The following is a 25728-nucleotide window of genomic DNA, read 5'->3' on the forward strand; positions in this document are numbered from 1 at the left end:
GTAGATAGACAGACAGACAGACAGACAGACAGACACAGATAGATGATAGATAGATAGATAGATAGATAGATAGATAGATAGATAGATAGATAGATAGATAATAGATAGATAATAGATAGATAGGTAATATAGATAGATAGATGATAGATAGATGGATGTTTATATGAGAATTGGATCACATTACTATGGCAGTGGGGCCACTGGTTCCTGCTTTCCCAGAACGAGGAACTCTGATGTCAAGTGTAGGAGAAGATGGATGCCCTAGCTCAAGGAAAAAGAGAGAGAATCTTCGCTTCTTCCACCTTTTTGTTCTATTTGGGCTCTCAGTGGATAGGTTGATACGCCACCCATATTGGTGAGGGTGATCTTTTTCACTCAATCTACAGATTCAAATGCTAATCTCTTCCAGAAACACCATCACAGACACATCCAGAAACAGTGTTTTACCAGCTATCAGGGTGTCCCTTAGGCCAGTCAAGTCAACACATAAAATTAATGGTCAAAAGACTCGTATGCCTGTAAGGATATTAAAAACAATTCATTTTATGTGAAACATGTATTATTGATGTCAAATTATGTTTTATATTCAGAGAAGTGAAGCATTTCTTTCTGTACTTTCTGTCATTAGTGTGCCAAGTACTTTCATTGTTGGAAAGCAATAAAATTAATCATTTTGGGCTTTGGCTGCATGTTAGCAGCAATTGTGATAAATTTAAGAATGCTCATGGTCCTCCGTATTAAGCAAACTAGGGGTGCCCATTCATTGATATTCACTGCAGCACGTGTGTTTGGGGTGGGTGGGGAGAAGCAAGAGGGGATGCAGATAGGCATTTCTAAGAGGAAAAAGAAAAAATAAAATCTATAGAATATTTTTCAGAACAGAAAATCAGTGCCAGAAAGAGGAGTTAACGTAAGAGCCTTTACATGGTATTGATTGTGTATGTTTGTGTATGCAGAAAGTTGAGGGACGCACATGTACCTACAGTTTGCCTTAGAGTGTAAACTACAAGCAGAGATATTTAATACTTTTATTTAAAAGTTACAATAATATAGCTTAATTTTTAAAATATTTTAATTTCTCTGTGAGCTTCTTTATGTATTTAGAATGTGATAGTCCTTTACATAAAGACAGTAAGATTATCAAAGACATCTATTATTTCAGTGCTTTGTGCCACAGGCGTGGGCATTCTAACTTATCAGAGGGAAACAAGAACTAGCTTTTATTAAAGGAAATGTGTCTCTAAGATATATACTTCTTAAAACTTTTAACAAAAGTAACTATCGCTGAATACTATACAAGATGCTAAACTTGATTCTCTTTTGCTGTCTATATAGCTTCAAATGTCTTTCTCACTTAGTCATTTTTAACCAGAAATATGGACACATCTTGACATTAACTGTCCAATGAGTCATTTTTAACCAGAAATATGGACACATCTTGACATTAACTGTCCAATGAATGTGCTGTACAAAATAGCCAAACTACAGGCATCCAAATAGAAAAGAAGAGAAGCAAGGGCAAGCAATATGTATCCATAGTTCATTGGTCAACTTATGAACAGACATGGACAATTGTAAATCAGTCTTTTCAGCAATTCTGAGACTTGGATCACGTATGCACGTAATGTATTCAATAAAAGTCTCGAAAGTGTCTGGTGAGTCATGCAGCTGGAGATAGGGAGAGATACCACATTTGGTGGCATGAGCGCTTTCTCCATCATATCCACCAGTTAGTTACCTGTCTGGTATTCAAAACTGGGAAGAGAGACTCCCTCAAAAGGCACTCAGTGGAGAATTTTTTCCCATATATATAATGCAGTAGTCCCCTTCCTATTGTGTTCAGTTCTCTAAAGTAGATTCCACTTTCTTAGAATCTAACTATAGAATTTTAGAGATAAAATTGGCCATAAGGATTATTTCACTGCCTGGTGAAGTTAGGCTCAGCATTATTAGTCATGTAGCTAATTAGTGGTAAAACTGGTGATCAAACAATCCATAAGACTTCTAGTCCTGTTTCTTTGACTACACTGTCCTGTTCCCCCCCCTCCCAACACACACACACACATTCCTTTTCCTTTTATTCTCAGGAGGTAGCTAAGAAGCATTGCAATAATGTCTTGGTGGCACTTCTTTAAGCATTTTCCTTCTCCATGTATTCAGAAGAATCATACCGTTGACCACAACAATTTGTTTGATGCTTTAGAAATCTCTCTGCTTTTCTGCCAACAGCCTCAAAGCCAGTGGATTTGGAATCTTGCGCTGGACCTGTCCCTAATACCTCACAGCTGTGCCACGTTCCCTGTCCTGTTGAATGCGAGGTTTCGCCTTGGACAGCTTGGGGACCTTGTACTTATGAAAACTGTAATGACCAGCAAGGCAAGAAAGGTACGTTAATAGTCACATGACATGCTTAAAACTCCCATCAGTTGAGTCAAAGCATGAATTATTTAACAATGTTGCCGTGTTGTTTCTTGCAGTTACTCATTTGTGGTTTTTTCCAGAATGGGTCAAGAGTATTGATTGCAAAAGATGAATAAATCTACCCTGGTGATGGTACCAGAAGATTAACACTAAAGAACAATATAGACAAGATACTTGTTAATTTAGACGACAGATGGAGACCATCTAAAGCAATTTAATGCAGTGGTTAAGATGAGCTGTGCTGTCAGACTGACCTGGCCTGGAAAACCTACTCAGTCCTATAGTCTTTAGAAAAGTTAATTAACTTATCTAAATCTTTGTCCCCTTATCTGCAAGAGAAGTGTAATGATATCTACCATCCAAGTTGTCTCTAAAGATTCAATAAGATAATAAACATGAAGTACATAATTCAATGCCTGACCTATAGTTAATGCCCAGTAAACAGAATTCATCACTTTGAAGGTAAAAACAAAAATAAAACTCTATTGCTTTCATGATGTGAATGATATATCTAAGAGGAGTAGAATAAATGCAATGGTTTACTCCATGGTAGGCATGGTGGGATAATTTTCACATGATCTTATAACTGAAATCATTTTCGTATTTTGTTCCAAAGGACAGCATCCTAGTGGTCTACTATGTTCACATAGCAATAAACAGACATTAATTTTCTTGTACATTGTCAGGAAGGGCAACACTTAGGTGCTATTAAAGCACAGACCAGGACTTTGAATACTCCTCATTAGAGCCCAGATGGTTTATATCCCTAATTCAAATTCCCAGGGAGTCTAAAATCAACTAACGCTCAAAGAGGCAATTTCTCTGAGACTATCCAACTTCTCGGAAGCTCCTTTTCAAAGTTAATTGTGTGATAGTGTTAAAGAATTCAGAGTAATAGCACTTTTGTCTGGTCATGAATATTTCTGAATAGCTTGAGATTTCATTGTTTCTTTGAATATTTTATAACTACAGACTTCCCAAGTCAGGCAAAATCAATCTAGATTTTTCTCTCTCTCCCTCCCTCCCTCCCCCCAACTCTAGCCCTCAGGGGATATGGTAGGTACTTGGCATTTCTTGCCTTATTTTTACTATAGTAAGGTAACACCAAAAGTCCCTCTTTGGCCATTCTGTTTATTCATTCATTTATTCATTTAATAAATTATTAATGAGCTCACATTAAGCTGGAGTTTGGGGATACACCAGTGGTTAAAGCAGATATGACTTTTACCCTGTAACCTCATCCAGCTTTCACTTGGGGTTTCATTCAGCCTTCTGCAATAGTCAACCCATGATGGTAACAATTCTCTTTCCCAATAATACAGGTTTCAAACTGAGGAAACGGCGCATTACCAGTGAGCCCACGGGGGGTTCTGGGAGCATTGGGAACTGCCCTCACTTACTGGAAGCCATTCCCTGTGAAGAGCCATCCTGTTACGACTGGAAAGCAGTGAGGCTTGCGGACTGTGAACCAGATAATGGAAAAGAGTGTGGTCCAGGCAGTCAAGTTCAAGAGGTTGTCTGCATCAACAGTGACGGTGAGACAGTTGCATCTATGTTGTTTTTATGAATGAATGTTTAACCCTGGAGATATCCTTTACCCTGTGTTAAAAACTTGTCTTTGTTCATCTTAACTACTTCCATTTACAAAGACAGAAATAGCTGTTTCTTCCTTTCTCCCTTCCTTCCTTTCTTCTTTCCTTCCCTCCCTCCCTCTCTCCCTCCTTTCTTTCTTTCTTCCTTTTTCTCTTCTCTTCTCTTCTCTTCTCTTCTCTTCTCTTCTCTTCTCTTCTTTCTTTCTTTCTTTCTCTTTCTTTCTTCGCCCCCCCCTTTTCACTCTCTCCCTCCCCCCTTCCTTCCTTTCTTCCTTCCTTCCTCTCTTTTACTCTTTCTTTTTCCTTTCTTTCTAATGGTAGCAGTAGCAAGGTTATTTGAACTATTATAGGATATATATTTTTTTTTAATTTGAAAACAGGTGATGTTGAATAAGGCTAAAATTATCATCAGGCCAATAATGTATTAAATTGCCAAATTTAAAAACAACAAGGAAAGGTAACATTTTTCTAAGTGGTATTTATTTTTTTTCCAAAGAAAATGAGAAGGGTTGTAAGGATTGGTTGACTTGCCTTGAGAAGCCTTTATTTTTTGCCCTGATACTGTGTCTTAGTGATATAATTTAATTTCCTGATTCCCAATCCACAAGGTGTATCAGAGCCCAGAGTTCCTGAATCAAACTTCTGAGCTCTTAGGGGCCACCCCTCTAGAAATGTCATAGAGCCACTGGGATGGTAATTTTCCACAGGGTTCTTTTCCTGAACCACAGGCATTATACACATTGGACTTTGACAACTGACTTTTGTTTGATACAATATCGTGTCTTATTGTTATCCCTGACATAAGATTGTTACATTCTTTCCAAGAGAGCTGCTACTGTTTTGAGGAAATCCTTTGACTCTTCAGCCATCCCTGAGTCACACTTACGTAACGCAGACCTTCTGCACACATAGTTTAAAACCTCTGGCTAAGATCATTGCTAAAATTCCTTCCTACTCTCGAATTCTATGACTCTGCACATCAGAGCAGCATGAGCATCAAGCCCCAGGGTCCACTGGTTTGTCAGTTTGTGCTGTTTACAGCATCTGTGGAAACATTCTGGTGCCCTCTCAGGGGCACGAGAACATCTGGTAACTGTCATCACTCCTTCCATCGTATTTTCTCCCAGCCAGCAGAATTGTTTCCTCTGGTGACTCAGTCACTGTTCAGTAGAGAAAGATACTCTCTGGGGTAAGAGACTGACAGACACTCTCAGTACTGAGAAATTAGCCTTTCAACTTTGAGACGTGCAGTGTTGTCTTTGTTCAGGCTTCCAAGGCAGTCCTGCGGGGACGCCACTAGGTAAAACCCGAAACAGCACCGAGGTGGCAAGGTGAAGAGGGGACTATTCTCCAAGTATTTTACAATGAATTTCATGTATTCTGCTGTTCTTTCCCTCTGTAGACATAATTAACTATGATACATCCTCTCTTTAGCTTTTAGCCAGTTCTGTTCTAAAGAGAAAGAATAAAGGGGGGTTGACATCTAGGAAAAAGAGAGCAAAATAAACATTCTGTTGTACTTATATACCCACTTCCGATCCTAATTTGGATTAGATGGCACTCTTTGTATTATCTTCTGAGTTGCTTTAAAAACAGTAAGGGATCATATTTATTTTAGCATCATTGGTAACTCCCTCACTGATAGTGCTTCTTGACTTTTTTGCTCAATTCAAATAATTTTCCTATAGACCTAGGAAGGAACTGGGATCCCAGGTATTATAAAAGGTGTATTTGGGTGAGGTAAAATTAAAAAAAAAAAAAATATCCTAAGATGAAAAGTTAATTGTGCATGGGACTTCTGCCTAAATATTATCAAATAAAAAATCAGATCTCATTTATTGCAAATTGAGTATATTTTAAATATACTAGAGGAACTGGCAATTTTAAATATGTCAGTGGTTAATTCTAATTTTGTCTGGTAAAAAATGTTTTGTAACACAAATATTCACCTCCTAAATTGCCTTGTGGAACACTGAAGAACAGAAGAATGAGCTAGACATGTCTAGTCATTGAAAAGTAATGTATGCTATAACCTAGAAGCAAACTGATAACTTTCAGTATACATAAGCTGTTTTCACTTCGTCTAGCTCACAAAGTGAATTAAGAATGGTAACATGTATTCTATTGATATTCAATTTGTTATTATTGTCCTTTGTCAGAACACCTCTTTCATCATTGAATTTTACTTCCTGACAGTAATTAGTTGTAGTGCAAGTCAATATTTTGACTAGATTCAACTACAGGGGTGTATAAACTCCAGGAAAGTCTCTATTATTGTAAGTCCTAGAGGCTGCTCAAATTTATATATAATCAAAGCATGATTGTGCTGATGGAATCAGAGCGAAAGCTGGAGATCTGTAAATACTACTCCAGTACTATTATCTTGTGGTTACCTGGTAAGTGTTCAGCAGCTGCACCAAATGTTGTTTTGTAATTAAATCGAACCCAGGGAATTCCAGTTGATTAGTTGTGCAGCCTCTACCTCTAGGCTGGGCTGCGGCTATAGATTTTGTTTTATAATTAAGTTAAAGCTCAACTAGGGAAATGAAAAATTAGAGTCTGTGAATGTAGCAAATAATAAAATAACGTATTTTCTCTCCACATTCCTCACCAATTTTACAAGTTTGTTAATGACCTCAAAACATGTAAAGTCTCAAAACCTTTTTCCCTGAAATATGATTTGTCTGGGCTTCCAGAGATCATTAGGATTAGCTGCTGCTGCTGCTGCTGCTGCTTTCAGTTTTTCAACTGTCTGCCAAGGAGCAGGACTGGGGAAGGGTTGGGAGAACTCCCAGGAGTCCTGGGCAGATTCACTGGCAGAGAAGTGTAACTTCTCTGAGCACTCAGAGAATGCAGGTACTCAGGTGAAAGAGAACTCAGAGGACAATTTGACTCTCCAGAGAGAAACATCTCAAGTGTAATAAAAAAATAGTGCTCATAATGTAAAGATCATCAGCAGTTCAATTTTAGGTCTCTCAGCACAAAAATAAGACCTACTCCAAAGGTCTGGTGGTAATGTTTGAGGGTAGGGGGCATGCTAGATATTGATGAATCTATGAGAAAGCTCCATATCTGCCCTATTTCAGATTTTGCAAAATTTGCCGGTGTTTCATTTAAAGGTATAAATCTGGTGGGGCAAGAATATTTTGTTTCTCAGATTAGTTGGTTAGAGACAGAACAAAGCAAGGCTATTAGGCTGATAGTGGGGGGTGGGGGGGGAATCTATTGTGTTATCGATTACTTAAGGGGACTGTAAACCAAATATTGTTTTTTTAGTATTTTTCTCTCCTCTGTTGAAAAATAAAATAATGCCATCCATATTTCATTACCTATTTCAGGTATCAGAGTATTGACAAAACCACGGTTGTCTTATTCTGTTTCGGATATTGCTTTGTAAAGCCGTGAACCTCAGCAGTTTCAAAATGCCTGCACCTTCTACGCTACCTTCCTTATTTCTCTCCACATACGTAAAAGTTAACACAATCAGTGACATTGACATACATGATTCATATTCATACTTGACACCACGTTTTATGAAACAAACAAAAAAATATTTCTATGGAAGTAAATCGAAACAGCAATTCATCGTTACACAACTCCTAGAGCAGGGGTGTCTAAACTGCGGCCAACGGGCCAACTGCGGCCCGCGATCCATTTTTAATTGGCCCACAGCAAATTCCAAAAATATATTTAGTTTACTTAAATAAACCAGGTAAGGCAATACGTACTTCACCTCAAATGAGTGGCCCGGCTGTTTGTGTATTTTACCGCATATGGCCCTTGGTGAAAAACGTTGAAAAAAGTTTGGACACCCCTGCTCTAGAGGTGCAGTAGTCAGAGCAGTGACCAGTCTGTGTCCTCAGAGTGAATTATGTCATTATTGAAGCACCATGGCTCTAGCTGACCTCCTTCCCCTTCCATTGGGTAAAGTATATCAAAATGCAATGGGAATGCCATTATTATACAGATAAGCTTGAATCACTCTAACTTATTTGTTTAAAGTAACTGACCTGCTTTACATGTCATGAACAACTATTGTTTTACATACACCTAAAACCTGATTATAACACACTATTGTGTCATGCCACATGTCTAAAAACTATTGGATTATTAACAATGTCTGCCAACCAATTCTTGTATATATAGACTATACCAATCATATTAGATGTTTATAAGTCATATATAGGTATAAGATATGTGGACTTAAGTGTGTGTATTCATTATATGCAAATATTTTTTTTTTCAATTTACCCTGTGAGATGCTAGATCTGTTTTTGCAAAGAGTGTCCTAGATTCCCTAGTATCAGAATTTCCTTAAGGGATGTAAAAATCAGATTCCTAAGTCTTTATCTACAGAGCCAGTGAATTACAACCTATGGAGGCAAGTCCCAGAAAACTCAATGGTTCTGATGTGCGGTGAAGTTTGTGAACCACTGTACTACAATGACAAAAGGGTGGTTTTGGTGGAACCGAAGACCCAACTCTGTTACCCCAAGACTCTTAGCACCAAAGCAAATTGGCTGGGTTTGGGTAACACTGAAGAAGACCTGTGATTAACAAGGTATGAAGCTAAGTACTGAGGCAAGCCTTTAAGTTTTTCTGCCTCTTTTTGGAACCATTTGTGCATATCATCAGAAGTACCGAAAAAACTATGAAAGACGGAGGAAGATGACTTTACTATTCAGAGCGCTGGCTTGTCATGCAACTGCTTAGTCTTTCTGAAATTTCTACCCCTAGTTTCTTCCTTCAGGAGTGAATTGTATGTATCCACATATGATAGAAGGAAAGGAAGACTTGAATACTATTTCTTTCCCAAGTAGTTCACGTCATACTTCTTATTTCCCATACATTCAGTATTAAGAGTAATATAAGGATACATATTTTGATATCTTGAGGTAAATACAGGAATAAACACCTAAAAATATTGAAAATTTTTAACTCTTGAGACAGGACTCAGTGTGAGGACAGATGGGGCAAAGTACCGGTCTCTTTTGTTTTAAGCCTTGTAGTAAAATTTGTATCTAATTTATAAATTGTATAAACACTGAATTAAATTGTCCAAATATATGTTTATTAAAGAGTAACAGTGGGGACACGGAACAGAGGTATGTGCGATAAGGATTAGAGAGAGAATAAGGAGCAAAGCACCAGAAACAGAAAGAGAGAAATTACAAAATTTATAGTTGAGACTGATGTTTTGACAAAGAATGTTTGTAAGGTCTCCAGAAGCATAGGCCAGGTCAAGGATTAGGATACACAGAGTTGATTAAAGATGTGCTCCCAGGAGAAACCAGTAAGAGAAGAGGGAACAAAGAAGCAAAACAGAGAATGTCAATTCAAAAGTCTATAGAGCCAGAAGAGAATGCAATTTCAAAACCATGATCTCTCTCTGGAACTGGAATCTGCTTCTTAACACCAATTACACAGCCATTATATGGAAAAGCTGATTGTTTAAATGCAAAAATACGTCCTATAACTGAATTGTTTTTCCATAATTTAAGCAATAAATCAACAAAGTTTCCTTCCTGTAGAATGCTACACCATTTAATGTGTTTGGAATATAATTAGGTTGGATATTATGCTTAAGTCTAAGGTCTCTTACTTTACAATTAGGATCATCTAACGCTTTTGGTAGGAGTTTGTTTCCTATAATTGGGTTGAGATTCTCTTTTGAATTCGTTGTGAAAATGATTTTTTTTGTTTTTAATTTAAGGCAATAAGTTATTCTTCATTGTTTGTTTGTAGTATTCACAATTTTATTTGGCCTTCAAAAATCTGGCATTAGATACCCTGATCTGTCTGCTGTGTGTGTGTGTGTGTGTGTGTGTGTGTGTGTGTGTGTGTGTGTGTGATAATATATTTTTATATATTACTAACAAAAATCATATTTTTGGTTTGTACAAAAATCATCAGCAGTGAGCCATTGTTCTTTTGCATAGTGATATCTTAGCAAAGAGTATATAAAGAGATCTTTTTTTAAATAGTGTGGTTTGAACAGAAACCTCAGATGAAAGTTAAGTAAACAGTAGTTTACTTACCACTTAATGAGCAAATGTTATAAAGTTCCCACTCAATGTAAGCTACCGCTTCAGGTGGCAAATATAAGAGAAAATAGCTTTGCACTTCATCATGAGTGGTCAAATGCCTTAACACAATCCAGGGGAGCTAGTTTTCTCACAGCTGGGTCAGTAAAAGCCAGTATAGATAGAAAGCACACCTTTCAGTCAAATTAGGCAGGAACTTGATTATTAAAACCTAACAGATGCATCTCCTGATCCTCGTTTGCTGCTTTGACTCTGCTCATCTCTTAGCTTCTCTGTCAGACTTTGTCTTCCCATGACCTCATTAATTCTGCATTCCTTTGATTTCTTTCCTACCTTCCAGGCCATGTGCCATTTAACTATTACTGGGTAACAAACCACCTCAGAACTCACTGACTGAAACCAAAACCAATTAGGATTTCTCATGATTCTGGAAAGTTCCTATTCAGGTTTCACCTGGGCTCACTTGTGAAGGTTTGGTTATTGACAGGAAGGTCCAAGATGGCCTCCCTCTCATATTTTGCCGTTAGTGCTGACTCTCTGCTGAAGTGTATTGGCAGTTCTCCACATGGACTCTCATCCTTCATTAAGCAGACCAACTTTCTTACATGGTGTTTTTAGGGCACTGCTTTCACAGGACAAAAACAGAAGTTGACAGGCCACTTGAACTCACACAATGTCACTTCTGCCACATTCTGTTGGTCAAAACAAATCACAGTGATAACTCATACGGGTAGAAAAATAGACTCTACCTCTTAATAAGAGACATTACAAAGAATTATGGCAAATAATTTAGTTTACTGCAGTTTCACTCTCTAGTCACAATTGTTTTCACTCTTCCCACATGCAAAATATATCCCCTCCCATCCCAAGGCCACCAAAATTCTCATGTAATTATATCATCAGCCTTAAAATTCACTATCTCATAATCTTCATCCGGTTCAATTACAGAGGGTGCCAAAAAACATGTATACACATTTAAGAAAGGAAAAAAAAACTATTAAAATTGTAATATTCAATATATACTGATAACAAAAGATGACTACAAGTCACGTTTGACTTCTGCAATTACAAGAGGTGCTCAAAGTGGTTACCATCAGCGTCCAGACACTTCTGATTACGGGAAACTAGTGTTTGAGCAACGTCAACCAAAGTGTTCACTAGTATACATTTTTTTGGCACCCCTGGTATAGATGAGACTTCTTCGGTATAGCAATGGGGGTGTGGCTTCCTTTCTTTTTTTTTCTGTTTTTAACATTGATTTACTTTGAGCTCTTATTGTCAGAGGAGCTGTTTTGTCTTCCCCTCCCATAGGGCAATTTGTTATATCTCTCCCGTGCGCTTCAAAATAATGATTTAGTGCTATTCTTTAATCATAGATTTTTTTTGAGGGGAAAAGGAAAATACATCGTACAATATAAACTATTAGAGGGTCTGAGTAGTTGAGTGACCAGAACTGACTTAGGTTTTTAAAAAATGACTGATGTTGCTTTCATGAGACTGAACTTCAAAGTATTAGGAAAGTGAAGAGGCTATTACAGTAATTCAGGATAGAGATGGCGATGGGGCTTACATGAAGATTGCCACAATAAAAGAGGGGTGGGGGCTTGCTAGTTTAAAAGAATTAAACTAATTGGGAAGAACCAAGGCAGTTAATAGAGATTTCAGTATCCCAGGATCTGGTTTTCCTTATTCTGGGTTTACAGGTCTTCCACCACAAATCCTCTCGAGATCATAATGTCATTTAGCTGCTTAAAATTTCTCGCTGGCTTCCTGTTGTGTTTTGAGTAAAGTTCAAAGCCATTAGGAATCACAGGTCTCCCCTGATCCCATCTTGCCCACTTTACCAAGTGCTTTTCCTATCCTCTATTATACCATTGTACATTTTCCAGGATTTGGTTGTTTATACTTTACTATTACCCATTCTCTCCTCTATGCTGTTAGTTGCTAGGGAATAGGGATCATGACTTGCTTATGTTTGTATGCTTATTTCCTAGCACTGTGCTCACATAACAGATTGTCAATAAACCTCTGATTCATCACTAAATTCTTGCTTTCTTTTATCCCTAAACATCACATCTTCTCAGAAAATGACTCTCAATTTCTCCTTAAATAAACTTTTGTTATTGCACTCACTGAAAATTCAAATTTTGCCTACCAGATGTCAGATAAAGCATGACACAAATTGCACACTCTATTACCATCTCAAAATGCCTTCAAATTCAATTACTCTCAAGTCCCAGTACACCAAAGTAAAAGAGCTACTGAACTTGCATAAAGAGAAAAAAGAAATAAACAGAATGTGCATAAAAACCTGTAATCTGAAGAATTTCACTCACAGCATTTTGCCATTAGACTATTTTTTGTTGAGATTCAATTTTCTGAAACACAGTCATTGAAGCACACAGAGTACAGATTTAAATGCTAACTTTGCCACTTTCTTTGGCAAGTTGTTTAAATCCTGTGTGATTAAGTTTCCTCATCTGTGAATAAGGATAGTACAATTACTTATACATAATATTGTTGTGGCATGTAAATGAGTTAATATATGTTTAGTGCTAAGAATTATGCCTGACCCATGAGTACTATTTAGTATTTGCTGTTAGTGTCGTTCTTCTGAGTTCAATACTGAAAAAGTTAACTGAGCACAAAGAACATTCCCTTTTGTTTGTTTGTTTGGCTAAGGATAAGAATTTTACTACTTACTCATACTGATCAAATGAATTATAGTCTTTCTTTTTTTATAACACACTTATTAAATTACGCTTTCATAAATATGCTTATTTTTAAAGAGTGTATGTATATGTATGGCCTTAAAGAAGTAGGCACCTGCTTCCTGTTCTATTGACACATAAAATAAATGTATAATATTAAAATTTCATAATACAACAATCCCTTCACCTGTTAACCAAGTGAAACAGATTTCTGAATTGACATGTCTTTCTCTACTTGACACATTATTGATTCAAATTAGTATTGACCTAGTAATGTCTTCTGAAGAGAACTAAGGTTATTTTTTGACCAAATCTATGAAAATTAACTATTGTTTACATACTGCTATTAATTTTAAAGTACGAGTGTACATTTTCTATTTGTATGACCTAACAATTGCACTGAATGTGTCACATCAGGAAATTATAGTTTTGTTTCTTTCCTTAGAAAGATAAGTCACTGACTATGGCGAGAAATTGGACTCAACTTGATTTATGTAAGATTGGGGAATGTTGTTGTGAAATGGCAATTAAATATAATGAGAAAAGAAATCTATAGTAATCTTTGTACTTCAAGACTGCTGATACTGAGCACTACATTAAATGGGAGCTTGAAAAAATATATCTTCCCCCAAAACTCACCAAGAATCCACATTAGGAAATAAGAGGAAATGCTATTTAGCTATGATTCTCAATCTGAGATTTCTTATATCTTAGGACGGACACCTATTGTTGAAACAGGAAATATAGTATACAAAGCCACAAGATTAATACAGTACATTTTTCTTGGCTTTCAGTTTGGCTAATAGGTAGGTAGAGAATTTAAGTAAATTAACTAGTAAAATTTTTAAATCTTTGATCTTCATTTTAAAAATATAAATCTTTAATCAAACGAAATTGCTAGCTTAATTAAAATTTTAAAAGATATGTGTTATGTGTTGCTTGCCTCCTCACCATTCATTCATTTTCTTCTCTCATTAACTGTGCCTATGATTTTTCTTTGAGAAATGTATCCTTTCCCCAAACCTATGCACAAGGCTTGCTGGGATTGATCCCACTTCCCAGCAAAGGCTGTATCCCCTCTACTTGGTCATAACAATTGCTTTAACAATGAGCATAGGACCCAATTTGGGCTAACAAAAGAGAATACATCCAAGAACCTGTGCAGAAACAACTAAAAGAGATGCTGGCTCTGTCCAGGGTCACTGCATAAAGTTGAGAATATAAAAGGCAAGAGGAGAGTTGGAGGTGTTAGTTGGTATCATTTGAGTCATTGGATCTGTCCTCACCTGAAGCCATTTTTTAATTATTACCCAAAGCCATTATTTCAACCACTGAAGTCTCCTCATTATTTTTACCCCAAAAGAGGTCTGATACAGAAAATTTTATTTAGAAAGCTCCTGCGTTGAGTGAGTGGCTGCCTGAGCTTATATTTTCAGATGTATCCAAAAGTCACCTATAAGCAATTATTCACTCTCCATTTAAAAAAAAAAAAATCTGTGACATTTGCAAAACCCCTCAATTATACTAATGAAGAGTCTAATGTAACTTTTACAAGTAAGTCAATTTCTACAGACGATTTCTCAGTAGAAAGAATGCAGGTGAGAATATGTTTGAAGTAAGAGGGACTTGCTTTGTCTCTGCAGAGCATTTGATGTTAGATTCAGAAAACATCATGTCCTTACCGAAGAAGAAGTAGGCCAACAGAAATGGTAGAGTGTCTAACGTGCCATAAGGTGTCTAATTTTTTGTCACTATTGTTAAAAGATTATTTTTTACTTCCTATTGTCTTCTACCTTTTTAACGTTACAACATTCAATTGCTGGAAATCCTTACTGGGATCCTGAAGAAATGCCATGATGTCACAAAATATCTGCCTGACATTTTTGTCAACTTTGATTTGGAGCTATATTAGGATTTTTAAATAAGAGCCTCTGGAATATTTAGTCTGGGCTTTTCTAAGATATACAACCCAGTAGATGGCTACATTCCATGCAAGAGCTAGAACCCTCTAGAGAAGTTCTGATCTCATGAACAACATTTAGAATTGGTTTGAACGTTGGTTAGATTTCCAAGAGTCTGCTACCTAGACTCATTCACTCATTCTTTCCACAACATTTATTGTGCCTGCTCTGGTTCAGGCAACGTAGCATATGCTGGCGATATTCATATTAATAATGAAAGTTTCTGCCCAACAAGTACCCAACATCTGATTGGAGATGGGAAACTGTGTAATCAAATCATTTTAACAGTGCAATAATTTCTAAACTAGAGATATGTTCAGAGTGCTAAGGGACAGAGTGGGTAGAGTTTGCTCTCAACCCAGGAGGTCACTGAAGGCTTTAGAAAGGAAATGACATATGTTAACTCAAAGGATAAATAAAAATTCTTAAGGTCAGTATGTTTTAGACTAAAAGCACAGCTATGCAAAAGCACAGAGGTGTGAAAGAACTAGAGAAGCTAGGGGAGCAAATATTTGGGCATTTTACTGCAGAATTTTTTTGGAAAGTTGGAGGAGATGAGTCGTCTAGGTGATACCAAGTCATGAAAGAAGCCAAGTTAAAGAGACTGTGTTCGTTTCTATTGGAATTAAAAGTCTTCTGCTAGGGAAGTGGTATAATCAGATCATTTCGAAATAGAACTCCAACCACAGCTAATGGCTAGGTGTTACAAACCACGTTAAAACATTTTTTGGGGAACAAGGTAACATATGAATTAATTAATGTATTCAATTTCCATTTCCACACATCTGCCTTATAAATTGTTGAAGTCAACCAATCAGAAGGTAGTGACTGCCTATTCCTGCTATGTGGCAGTTCTCTTTTCCTGCCACCACCCCAATCAGTCATTTGAATGGAAAGTCATACAGTGGAAGCATTGTACTATGAAAGCTCCTTTTAAGCATGTGACCCTATCTCAGTGACCCCAGTGTCTCTAGAGAGTTCTATCTCAGTAATCACATTTAGCCAGTTAGCAAATAAATCTTTTAAAAATAGTGGTTATATGTAAAGTTCTTTGAAAATATAAGGCTACATATAGTTGGCATATTTAACTCCTTTAAAGGTCTAAAAGAATGGAAGGTGATGTATCGTGGTATTTTGTAATCAGAAAGTAGTACTACTAATGGGATAGCTGAGGTTGAGGACTGCATTCTACACGTGTGTGTGTGTGTGTGTGTGTGTGTGTGTGTGTGTTTTCAGATGTATGAAAAGTCTGAATGTTTAGTATGTTAATAATTATCGCTATGTTTCTTAAATCAGGTTGATTGGTGATGTTTTGAAAATTCTCTGAAGATACAGAAAATTTAAATGACTACATTTTGAAGAACAATATTTGTGGGTTGTGTTTTTTTAATAGCACAGTCAGCATTCTGATTTCCTATAAGCCACTCAGTGTATTGGTGGTCTGCATATTGATCCCTCTTGTTTCCATGACTAAAATCGATTCTCCCTCCCCACCCCTGAGACCTTTGCCTGTCATCAAACTCACTTTTTCTCTCCTGCCAAAATGACATTCGATTGGATTATTCAACAGAAGGATTCCGTCGTTGAGTACAATCAATACGCTTGTGTTCACTGATTTTATAGACCTTTCTGTGACTACCTACATAAATAAAAGCTGGGATGTTCAGGTTCTAGTCAGATTATATCAAAACTTTAAGATTTTTATTTTACAATTGTAATCTCTTTTATCAACCTAAAATAATATTCAGCAAGTCTATTCCTAAAAATGTTACGTATTCATATGTATTAGGTTGGTGCAAAAGTAATTGCAGTTTTTGCATTTTTTAACCTTTTAAGCTGCAATGACTTTTGCACCAACCTAATAAATATGTTATTCAATCAACAAACATTTTCAAGTACTTATCATTTACACAGTATGCAAAGGTATATCATGGTTCTTATTCTAAAGGACTTTATATCCTTGTGGCATATATAGAATGTATCCACAAAAGATAATTGACAATAAAAATTACACGATTAATTTTAAATAAGTCATATCCACCATTTATTTTAACAAGTATTATGTACTAGGCTCTTTTTACTGTCTTCAGCTATTATATATATTATATCTAATTTTTGTAGCAGCCCTCCAAAAGAGTTAGTATAATATTAACTCCACTTTACAGACAAGAAACTAGTAACTTACATAAGATTGTGCAGCTGGAAAAGAGTTTAAAATTCAGCTTCCTTTGTCTCTAATGCCTGCAGTCTCTCAAAGTACCATACTGCATCTCCATAGATGTTACAGATTTTCAAAAGAAGTTAAGGATTGTTCCCAGCTCTAGTGGTCAGAAAGATTTGACAGAAGTGATTGATTCAGACTCAGCATTTTATGGTGTGGATCCAGTAAATTGAGAGAAGAAAGGGTCCTAAGGGAGGAAAGACAACTTGAATAAAGACAAGAAGAGGTGCACATGCATCCTGGAGAACTGAATATATCGATATGTACAAAGCAGACATTTCATCTGAAAGTAGTTTGGAGATAATTTGAAGGGAGAGTTAGTAATTTAAGATTGTAGAAGGTCTTGTATGCCACCTAATGGCTTGGGATTTATTCTTGAATGTACCAGATTTACTTGAAGGCTTTGGGGGAAAAGGATAATGCTAACAAATGCTCTGTGGAGACTACTGTATTACCCTGACAGGAAAGCAGGACAGAAGGAATGTAAGAGCATCTGAAAGTAGAAAGAAGAATTAGGAGACATTTAAAGTAGTCCAAAGATATGGGACTACGTTTCACAACAAGATTCATGCAATGGAACTAAAAGACTATTTGTGAGTGACATTTTTAAGGACTAATCAGATCTTTGCGACTGAATCAATTTGAGTAAAAAGTTGATTCAAACTTTTTGAGTTTGATTCAAGATTTTGAGTCTGAGTAACTTTAAAAAAAAGTTGATATAAGCAGATTTATCTAAATTCACAGGAGCAAATGACTTTGAGAAGAAAAGTTTGTTTAGATGAATTAGTTTTACATGTGAGATATTGGTGGCATAAGGACATTGAAAGCAACCAACAAATGATGAATATGGAATAAAACTTCAAAAGACATGTCAGGAAACAAAGTAGGGCTTGTCAAATGTATAACAGACAGATAGATAGATAGATAGATAGATAGATAGATAGATAGATAGATAGAAATATAGATAGATAGATAGATAGATAGATAGATAGATAGATAGATAGATAGATAGATAGATAGAAATATAGATAGATAGATAGATAGATAGATAGATAGATAGATAGATAGATAGATAGATAGATAGATAGATATAAAGCCATTCCACTAGACGATATCTCTAGGCAAAGAAAGTATGGAGTCAAATAAAATTCTTGTCTCAGTTACTACTATATGCAAAGTATCACTAGAAAATTTTAACGGTAGTAATATATTTCTGTTTCATAGAAGAGTGAACTGAGACCTAGGTTAAGCAGCTCAATAAAGTCATAGCTAGCAGCACTTCCTCTACTGGTAATGGAAAGGTAATAATTAAGACTATACTTCTAAGAACTATTAGAAAGACTGGAAAAATATGTTTATAGAAATGTTTGAAAGCCCTGAAGTGCTAACAAGGCAGTAAAAAATTACAGGTCAAAGATATGAGAGAATAATAACAAAAATATAAGTTTGGTATTTGAACAGTTGTCGCTCTATGTATATCTGCATCTCCAGAAGAGGTGACTGGGAGGCTGAGAAGATTAGCAGAGCTTTCAATAGCTTCATAAGCGCTATGGAGACAAGAATTATAATTCAGAACCTGCCAAACAAGGCAGCCTTAATAAATTCATCCGTCTTTTTGGTGTAAGACCTCAACAAGTTCTATCCTAGGAGAAATAAAAAGTAAAAAAATTAAGAAAACAGACAAATGCACAAAGAATCTGAAACCCAACTTCAAATCATTCCAATCATGAAAATTGGATTAAGTTGTCCAGGATTGCAAGATGCAAGTACATAAACATTATGTGAGATTTTAATAGACCACTATCAATAACCAATAGAACAATTACACAAAAACCAATAAGAATAACAAAGATTTGAAAATCAAAATTAACAAATTTGAATTAAAAGAACACTACATCCAACAATCACAGAGTAGTCTTATCAATAAATTTGAAATCTTTAAATATTATAGCACATAAAAGGCTCTATATATTTAAAAGGGTTCAAATCTTCCAGAATGTTTTCTAATTGTAGTGTATTAAGCTAGCAGTAAATATAAAATATATAAATTCTTCATATGTGTGGAAATGAAGAAATAATTTTGCAAGTAATGCATGAATCAAAGGGAAAAATCAAAATGGAATGTACAATATATATTAAACTGATTATAATGTTAATACTGTATATATATATATATATATATCTCAAAACTAGTGAGATGTAGCTAAAGCCATGTGTGGAGAGAAATATATAATTTTAAAGACACATATATTAGAAATTAAGGAATACTTTTTAAAAATCAATGAACAAAGTATTCCTCACATGCACTTAAAAAAATAGAATAGAAATATAAATGCAAATAAAATAATAGGAAGGAAAAAAAATAAAGAGCAATAAATTCGTGAAGTAGAAAAGAAATCATATACTGAATATGATAAATACTAATGTATTTTTTCAAAGACTAATAACATTTAAAAATCCATATGAGACAAATGAAGAAGAAAAAATAATAACACATACTATCAGTTTAAGGGTGAAAAGGGAGACATCATTAGAGATCCTAAAGACATCAACATTTAGTAAAAGAATACGAGTATCCTTCATGCTGTTAACATTTTAAAGCTTAGATGAAAAGAATAAATTCCCAGAGAAATACAATTCATCAAAACAGAATCCAAAATAAAGATTTTTCCTACAAAGAAAACTATAGACCCAGATGGCTTCACCAGCAAATACTGCCAAAATATTAAGCAAACATACAATGCCAATCTTATGAAAATTTTTGAGAAAATCAAAAATGAAGAACATTTTCAGACGTTTTTCAAAATTAGATATTAAAATTAGATGCAAAACCTTAAATAAAAGTTAGCAAACAATATCCAATTATATATAAAAAGGGTCATAAATGCTAAACAGTTATGTCTTTTTCCAAGAGTGTGAGGTCAATTTATCAATCAAAAATTAAAGTTTATTCTAATTAATCTAACTAATTAACACAATAAAAGGAAAGCGATTGTCTCAATAGATTCAGGAAAGATATTTGATAAATTTTAACCTCCATTCGTTATTTTAAAAAAAAGTCCTGTAGCAATCTAGGAATAAAAGGAAACTTCTTTAACTTCATAAGTATATGAAAAAATACTAAAACATGCATCATATTTAATAGTGAAATATTAAAGCTTTCCCTCTGACATAAACAACAGAAAAGGATACATACTTTCATCCCTCCTATTATTTCAGTCATTTATTAGTTAATTATCAAATGTTGATATTAAACATATCCAACTGTAAGATTATAATAGAAATTATAATCTGTTTACTTGTTCAGTCACTCTTTGGCAGAAAATAGAGCTACTTCTAAAATGTATCTGGAAATTCAAAGGGCCAAGAAAATTAATACACTCTGAAAACATAAATATGGAAGACTATGTTGTATCAAAGAGTAAAACTTTTTATTAATCTAAATAAATATACATAGTGCTTTTGAGGCAAGATACACAGTTAGGACAATTGTGAGAATCCACAGTCCAGAAACAGAACCACAGACTTATGGACAAAATGTAAGATAAATATGACAATGCAAAGCATAGAGAAAAAATTTTCAATAAATGATACTAGGTCAATGGAATATCAATTTAAAAAAGAAGTTTGGTCTTCTCTCGAACAGTACATAAAACCAATTCCAGCTGGATTGTATATCAAAATATAAAAGACCAAACAATAAAGATCTTCTAATCCAGAAGATCATACAGGAGATCAAATTTATGAACTCGCATAAAGTTTTCTTTAATAGCACAGGAGGGAAAGGATTCATAAGTTAAATTAAAGTCAGTAGTTTCTATTATCATGAAACATTATCATGACCATGGAAAGGCAAGGGAAAAAAATGAGAGAACATATTTGCTGACGAAGGTTTTGTATTCAGAATGTATAAAGAGCTGCTACAATTCAGTAAGATAAATAAATATATAAATAAGAAAAACACAGTCATTACAGTAGAAAAAATAGAAGACTTGAACAGATATTTTTCAAGAGACACCCTAAACCAATAAATATGCTAAAACATATGCTAATTAGTAACTGGGAAATGCCACTGAAAACCAGCTTTATATACCACTAAACAGTCACCAGAATGGCTAAAATGTAAAAGTGAGACAATACCAAGAGTTAGTGAGGATATAGAGCAAGGGAATTCTAAATACCGCTGGAAAAAATGACAGTTTGCCATTATCTAGCAAAAATGAACAAACTCATCACCAGTGACTTAGGAACCCAATTTCTAAGTATATTCCAAGAAGAAATGTGTGCACAGATGTACTACAAATATGTAAAGAATGATAAAAACTTATCCTAGGCATTTCAAAACCAGACAAAACTAAAAGACTGATTTGAACATCAGAAGAGTAGTTACTTTAAGGAGGAGGGAAGAGGAAATAGTTGAAAAGGTCAAGATGGAGCCAGGTTTCCTTTTCATATCTCCATGCCGCCTCCATAGCAGTGTGCCTGTCTTATCCATCTGTTACCTCTTACAGCTCTTTGCCCAGTGTCCTGCACGGGGGTGGCCTACAAAGATTTATAAATCTGAGCAGTCTGTTGGCTCTTCAGCTATAAATATTGAATTTCCCTGAAGAACACCTGACTCTAGATGGGAAGTGATTCCCATATAGAGATGATATGTCTGTCACTTTTCATAAAGTATCAGAAAGTAAACCTACTACAAAATTCTCTTCTTTGTATCTCATTGTATGCACCTTTAAAACGTGTTTTCTATATAAGACATTTATGAAGTTGTGTTTAAAACCATGTAGTTGTCTTCTGACAGCTCAGATCAATAGAAGGCCCTAAAAAGGACTTGAGGTAAAGTGGTAATCAAAAGCTCACACCAAAATTTTATATGTTGGGATTTTCTTCTGTTTCTCTTCCCTGAATTGGACTTATTTTTTACTATGTAGCCTGACTTTATTGTTCTCAATGCATCTATTTTTAATGACATAGCTGTGTTTCAGGAGGGAAAACTTTTTTTTTCTATCTCAGTAGACAGTTGGTTTTGAAATAGTGTTCTGATTTTTTTTTAATTATATGGAAGTACTTCTACCTTCTTTTGCTTAAACTGTTGGCTCTATGAATGTAACAAACAGATGGCAATACATTTTACATCTAAAAATAATTGTTTGGTTGGGAAAAAATACCACTGCTTTCTCTTTTTTATCCCTTTGCCTCATATAATGACTATAATTCTGATAGATGACAGCAATATAAAGATGTGCATATCCTCCTCTTATCAAACTGCTAATGAGATGACAGAACAATTGGAACTATATCCCCAATTCAAGCTCATTATTAAACACACATGGTGTCGCCTAAGGAATTACTTAAATATATCCTGCTTTTCAATTAAAAATTAATAGTCAGTCTTTCAAAAATGAAATTTAAATTCAGCTTGTTTGTCACTCCTATAAAGAATAAATTGTTCTTTTATGGAGATTTATATTGTCAGTAAATAGCCTACTTCTTCTTAAGAAAAAAAGGAAAAGAGTTTTGCGGATAATTAAAAATGTATAACCAAATATTATTTACAGCATTTCATCCTACGCCCAGACATTGGCCCTTGCACCTAGACAATCAAGGTCATCTTTACACACAGGGAAGGTCGACTGTCCTGTGGAAGCCTCATTTTATAAGCAGGTGGGGGTGGGCGGCTATATTATATCTGCAAAGTACACTCTCATAATTTCTTCTCTGGAAGAGCTAACAAATCAGTGTTGGGTCTTCTGGAGTCATGAATCAATTCTTACAGTGTCATTTCTAGAGTACAGGGACATTAGCTAAGTTTAATCAACAATCTTATCTTGCATTCTGACTTTCTGATTTCTAGAAATGGGTAAATGAACTAGTTTTAAGTTTCTGATTTTATGAGTGTATTTTATGGATGTATGTATTTTAAAAGTGTCATTACCTTGACATTGGGTTTGAATTTATTTCCAGTAAGTTCATTAAATTACTAATTAGGTATTATACTTCATTGTAGCTAGAATACAGCTTAAAATAAAAATGCATACAAATAGTACCTCTTAGAAATCTCCAATTTAGGAAAGGGAGTTAAAAAATAACTTTTAAAAAATGACCACAACCAAAAGGTCTCGTATTTATATACTTTAAACAACTTATCCATTACTTGCTCCCTCATAGTATACTCTAAATCAGGATTGGTACTGCCACTTGAAATATCGCGACAGGCTTTTTTTATTTTTTTATTAAATTTATTGGGGTGACAATTGTTAGTAAAATTACATAGATTTCAAGTGTACAATTCTGTATTACATCATCTATAAATCCCATTGTGTGTTCATCACCCAGAGTCAGTTCTTCCATCACCATATATTCGATCCCCCTTACCCTCATCTCCCACCCCCCACCCCCCACCCCCCTTACCCTCTGGCAACCACTAAACTATATATATATATGCCAAAAACAACAAAATAGCAAGACAAACAAATGAGAAACAGAAACTCATAGACACAGATAATAGTTTAGCTACAGGCTTTTAATGGGATTTGGCCAGTCCCAGTGATGAAGTCCCAACTCAGCCAAAACAATTTGTGAGATTATATCCTTGAATAATACAACCAAGATATGTATACAACTCATTGCCAGAGGTGTACTGAAAAGACTACTAAAATATGAATAAAGAACCTGAATTCTAATCCTAATTCTGTCACTTACTGTAAAGCATTGGACAAGTCGTTTCTCCTTTCACAAGCTCAGATTATTCATCTCTAAAAATAATGGACAAAATCTCTGAAGCTTTAATTTTCTGTGACGATAACTCAGTATCTGGTAATGAAAGCAGCTCTAAATGAAATGGCAATGAGTTGTTTTTATGATTAGTAGATGATAAGTGAATTATTCGTATTAAGTAGATACATCATTATTTGATTGTTGCTACTTGTTCTGATTTATGGCACTCTAGATTATTAAATTGTCTGTCTTGAACATTTACAGGGTCAGAGAGGAATTTTCTTGTTTCAGCTAAAAGGTAGATTGCATAGTTTGAAATCAAGTTGAAAATTGTCAGAGGTCAACCAGAGATATATCAAATAAATAACAGGTGGAAAAATAGGATCAATTTGCCATCCTCATCTCCTATGATTGTTCAATGCTAATCTTGTTGGAGTTGTGACTATTAAGTTAAAATATTGCACACCCAGCAACTAATTGTGATGTTGTGAAGCCAATAAGGCTGAGGTTACCAGAGGGTAAGGGAGGAGGGAGGTGGGAACTGAGGGTAAATGGGAACAAATATATGGTGATGGAAGGAGAACTGACTCTGGTGGTGAACACACAATGTGATATGTAGCTGATGTATTACAGATTGTGCGCTTGAAACCTATGTAATTTTACTAACCATTGTCACCCCAATAAATTTTAACTTAAAACATTTTTATTATTAGAACAGAAACTAAAATCATAACAGCGTTTTTTCATTTTCAGTTGAAGGCATGACTTGTAATATTTTCTAAAGGTCTTTCTAATTGTGAATCCTGATTATTTACATGTATACATTTTTCTCTATAGATAGTGTGTTTATAAATTCATTTATCACTTATTTTACCATTCAAAGCAAAAGAAACAGTTTTAAATGTGTATAAATATGAAGCAGTTGGTGATATTTTCAGGACTGGATGAACACATCCTTCCTGAGCAGTTAGGAATGGAGTAACAAGTCACTGTCAGTGAATGTTGGGGATCCTTAGTTTTAGAGCCGCCATTCATTCAGTCTTAACCAAATACCCCTGTGGTCTTCTGGAAGACAAACTAATAGTCTTAAGCGGAGAAAACAAGTAATTTATTTAAGTATGTTTAGTATTTTTTAAATGTTACCCAAATAATTATACTGTTAACCTGTTTAAAATTCTTGTGAAATATTTTATGTATATGAAAGATTACATGCAATGTTACGTGTCATAAAGCATAAAGATAAAGTAAGCACTCACTAAAACACTATCCAATTTAAATAGAACTTTGCTAATAGAATGGAAGTTCCCTGGACCCTCATGACCTCATCCCCCTGGGTCCTACTCAACCACTTTCCAGAGTTACTTTCTAAGTGAATTTTTTGTTTATCATTATGTTTTTGCCATCTCAAGTGGTTTTACCACATGTAAATATGTTCATAAGCATTTTATGCTTACTTGTTTTGGAACTATACATAAATTATATGCATTTACTCCATAAATATTAATCGATTGCCTGCTCTGTGCACGGCATTGTTTTATATATAAGGGATATAACAGGATTAAAGTAATGTCCCTGCCTTTATGGACCTCACATTCTAGTGGGGAAACAGACAATAAACAAGAAAATGAGTAAAATATAATGAGTCAGATGATAAGACTATAGAGAAAAACATACAGGGTGAGAGATATAGGAAAGTGTATTATTTTATTTTGGGTGGTCAAGGAGGACCTCACTGAGGTGGAACGTTTAAGCAGAACCAGAAAGAAAGAGGGAATAAGCCCTGAATGCAATGGTGGGAATTGTGTGCCAGATGGAGGAAGAGCAAGTGTAAAGATGCTGAGATGGAACACACCTGGCTGGTTTGAGGACTAGGAAGGAGGCAGGGTGTCCAAAGCTGAGTGTGTACGTGTGCACATGTATGCCTGACTGGGTGTGTGAGTGTGTGTGCATGTGCACGTCGGTGTGTGCCTGTGTGTGTACACATGCACAGGGGCAGTAGATGGGGTAGAGATAGTGGAAATATAGCAGGAACCAGATGCTGAGGGCCTTGTAGACTATGAT

The 25728-nt window shown here is 35.2% G+C and overlaps 1 protein-coding gene across 1 annotated transcript in view; it reads left to right on the plus strand.

Annotated features, from left to right (window-relative positions):
• The window catches only part of THSD7A (thrombospondin type 1 domain containing 7A), a 352776-nt gene that overhangs the window by 207820 nt on the left and 119228 nt on the right, over positions 1 to 25728 (plus strand). The window contains exons 5-6 of the mRNA XM_019726870.3: positions 2230 to 2385; positions 3744 to 3956. Coding sequence (XP_019582429.3) covers positions 2230 to 2385; positions 3744 to 3956 — 369 coding nt within the window. The remainder of the gene's footprint in view (positions 1 to 2229; positions 2386 to 3743; positions 3957 to 25728) is intronic.

The sequence above is a fragment of the Rhinolophus sinicus genome, chromosome 4, assembly GCF_057876585.1.
Source record: "Rhinolophus sinicus isolate RSI-liver-muscle chromosome 4, RSI-T2T, whole genome shotgun sequence".
Lineage (NCBI taxonomy): Eukaryota > Metazoa > Chordata > Mammalia > Chiroptera > Rhinolophidae > Rhinolophus > Rhinolophus sinicus.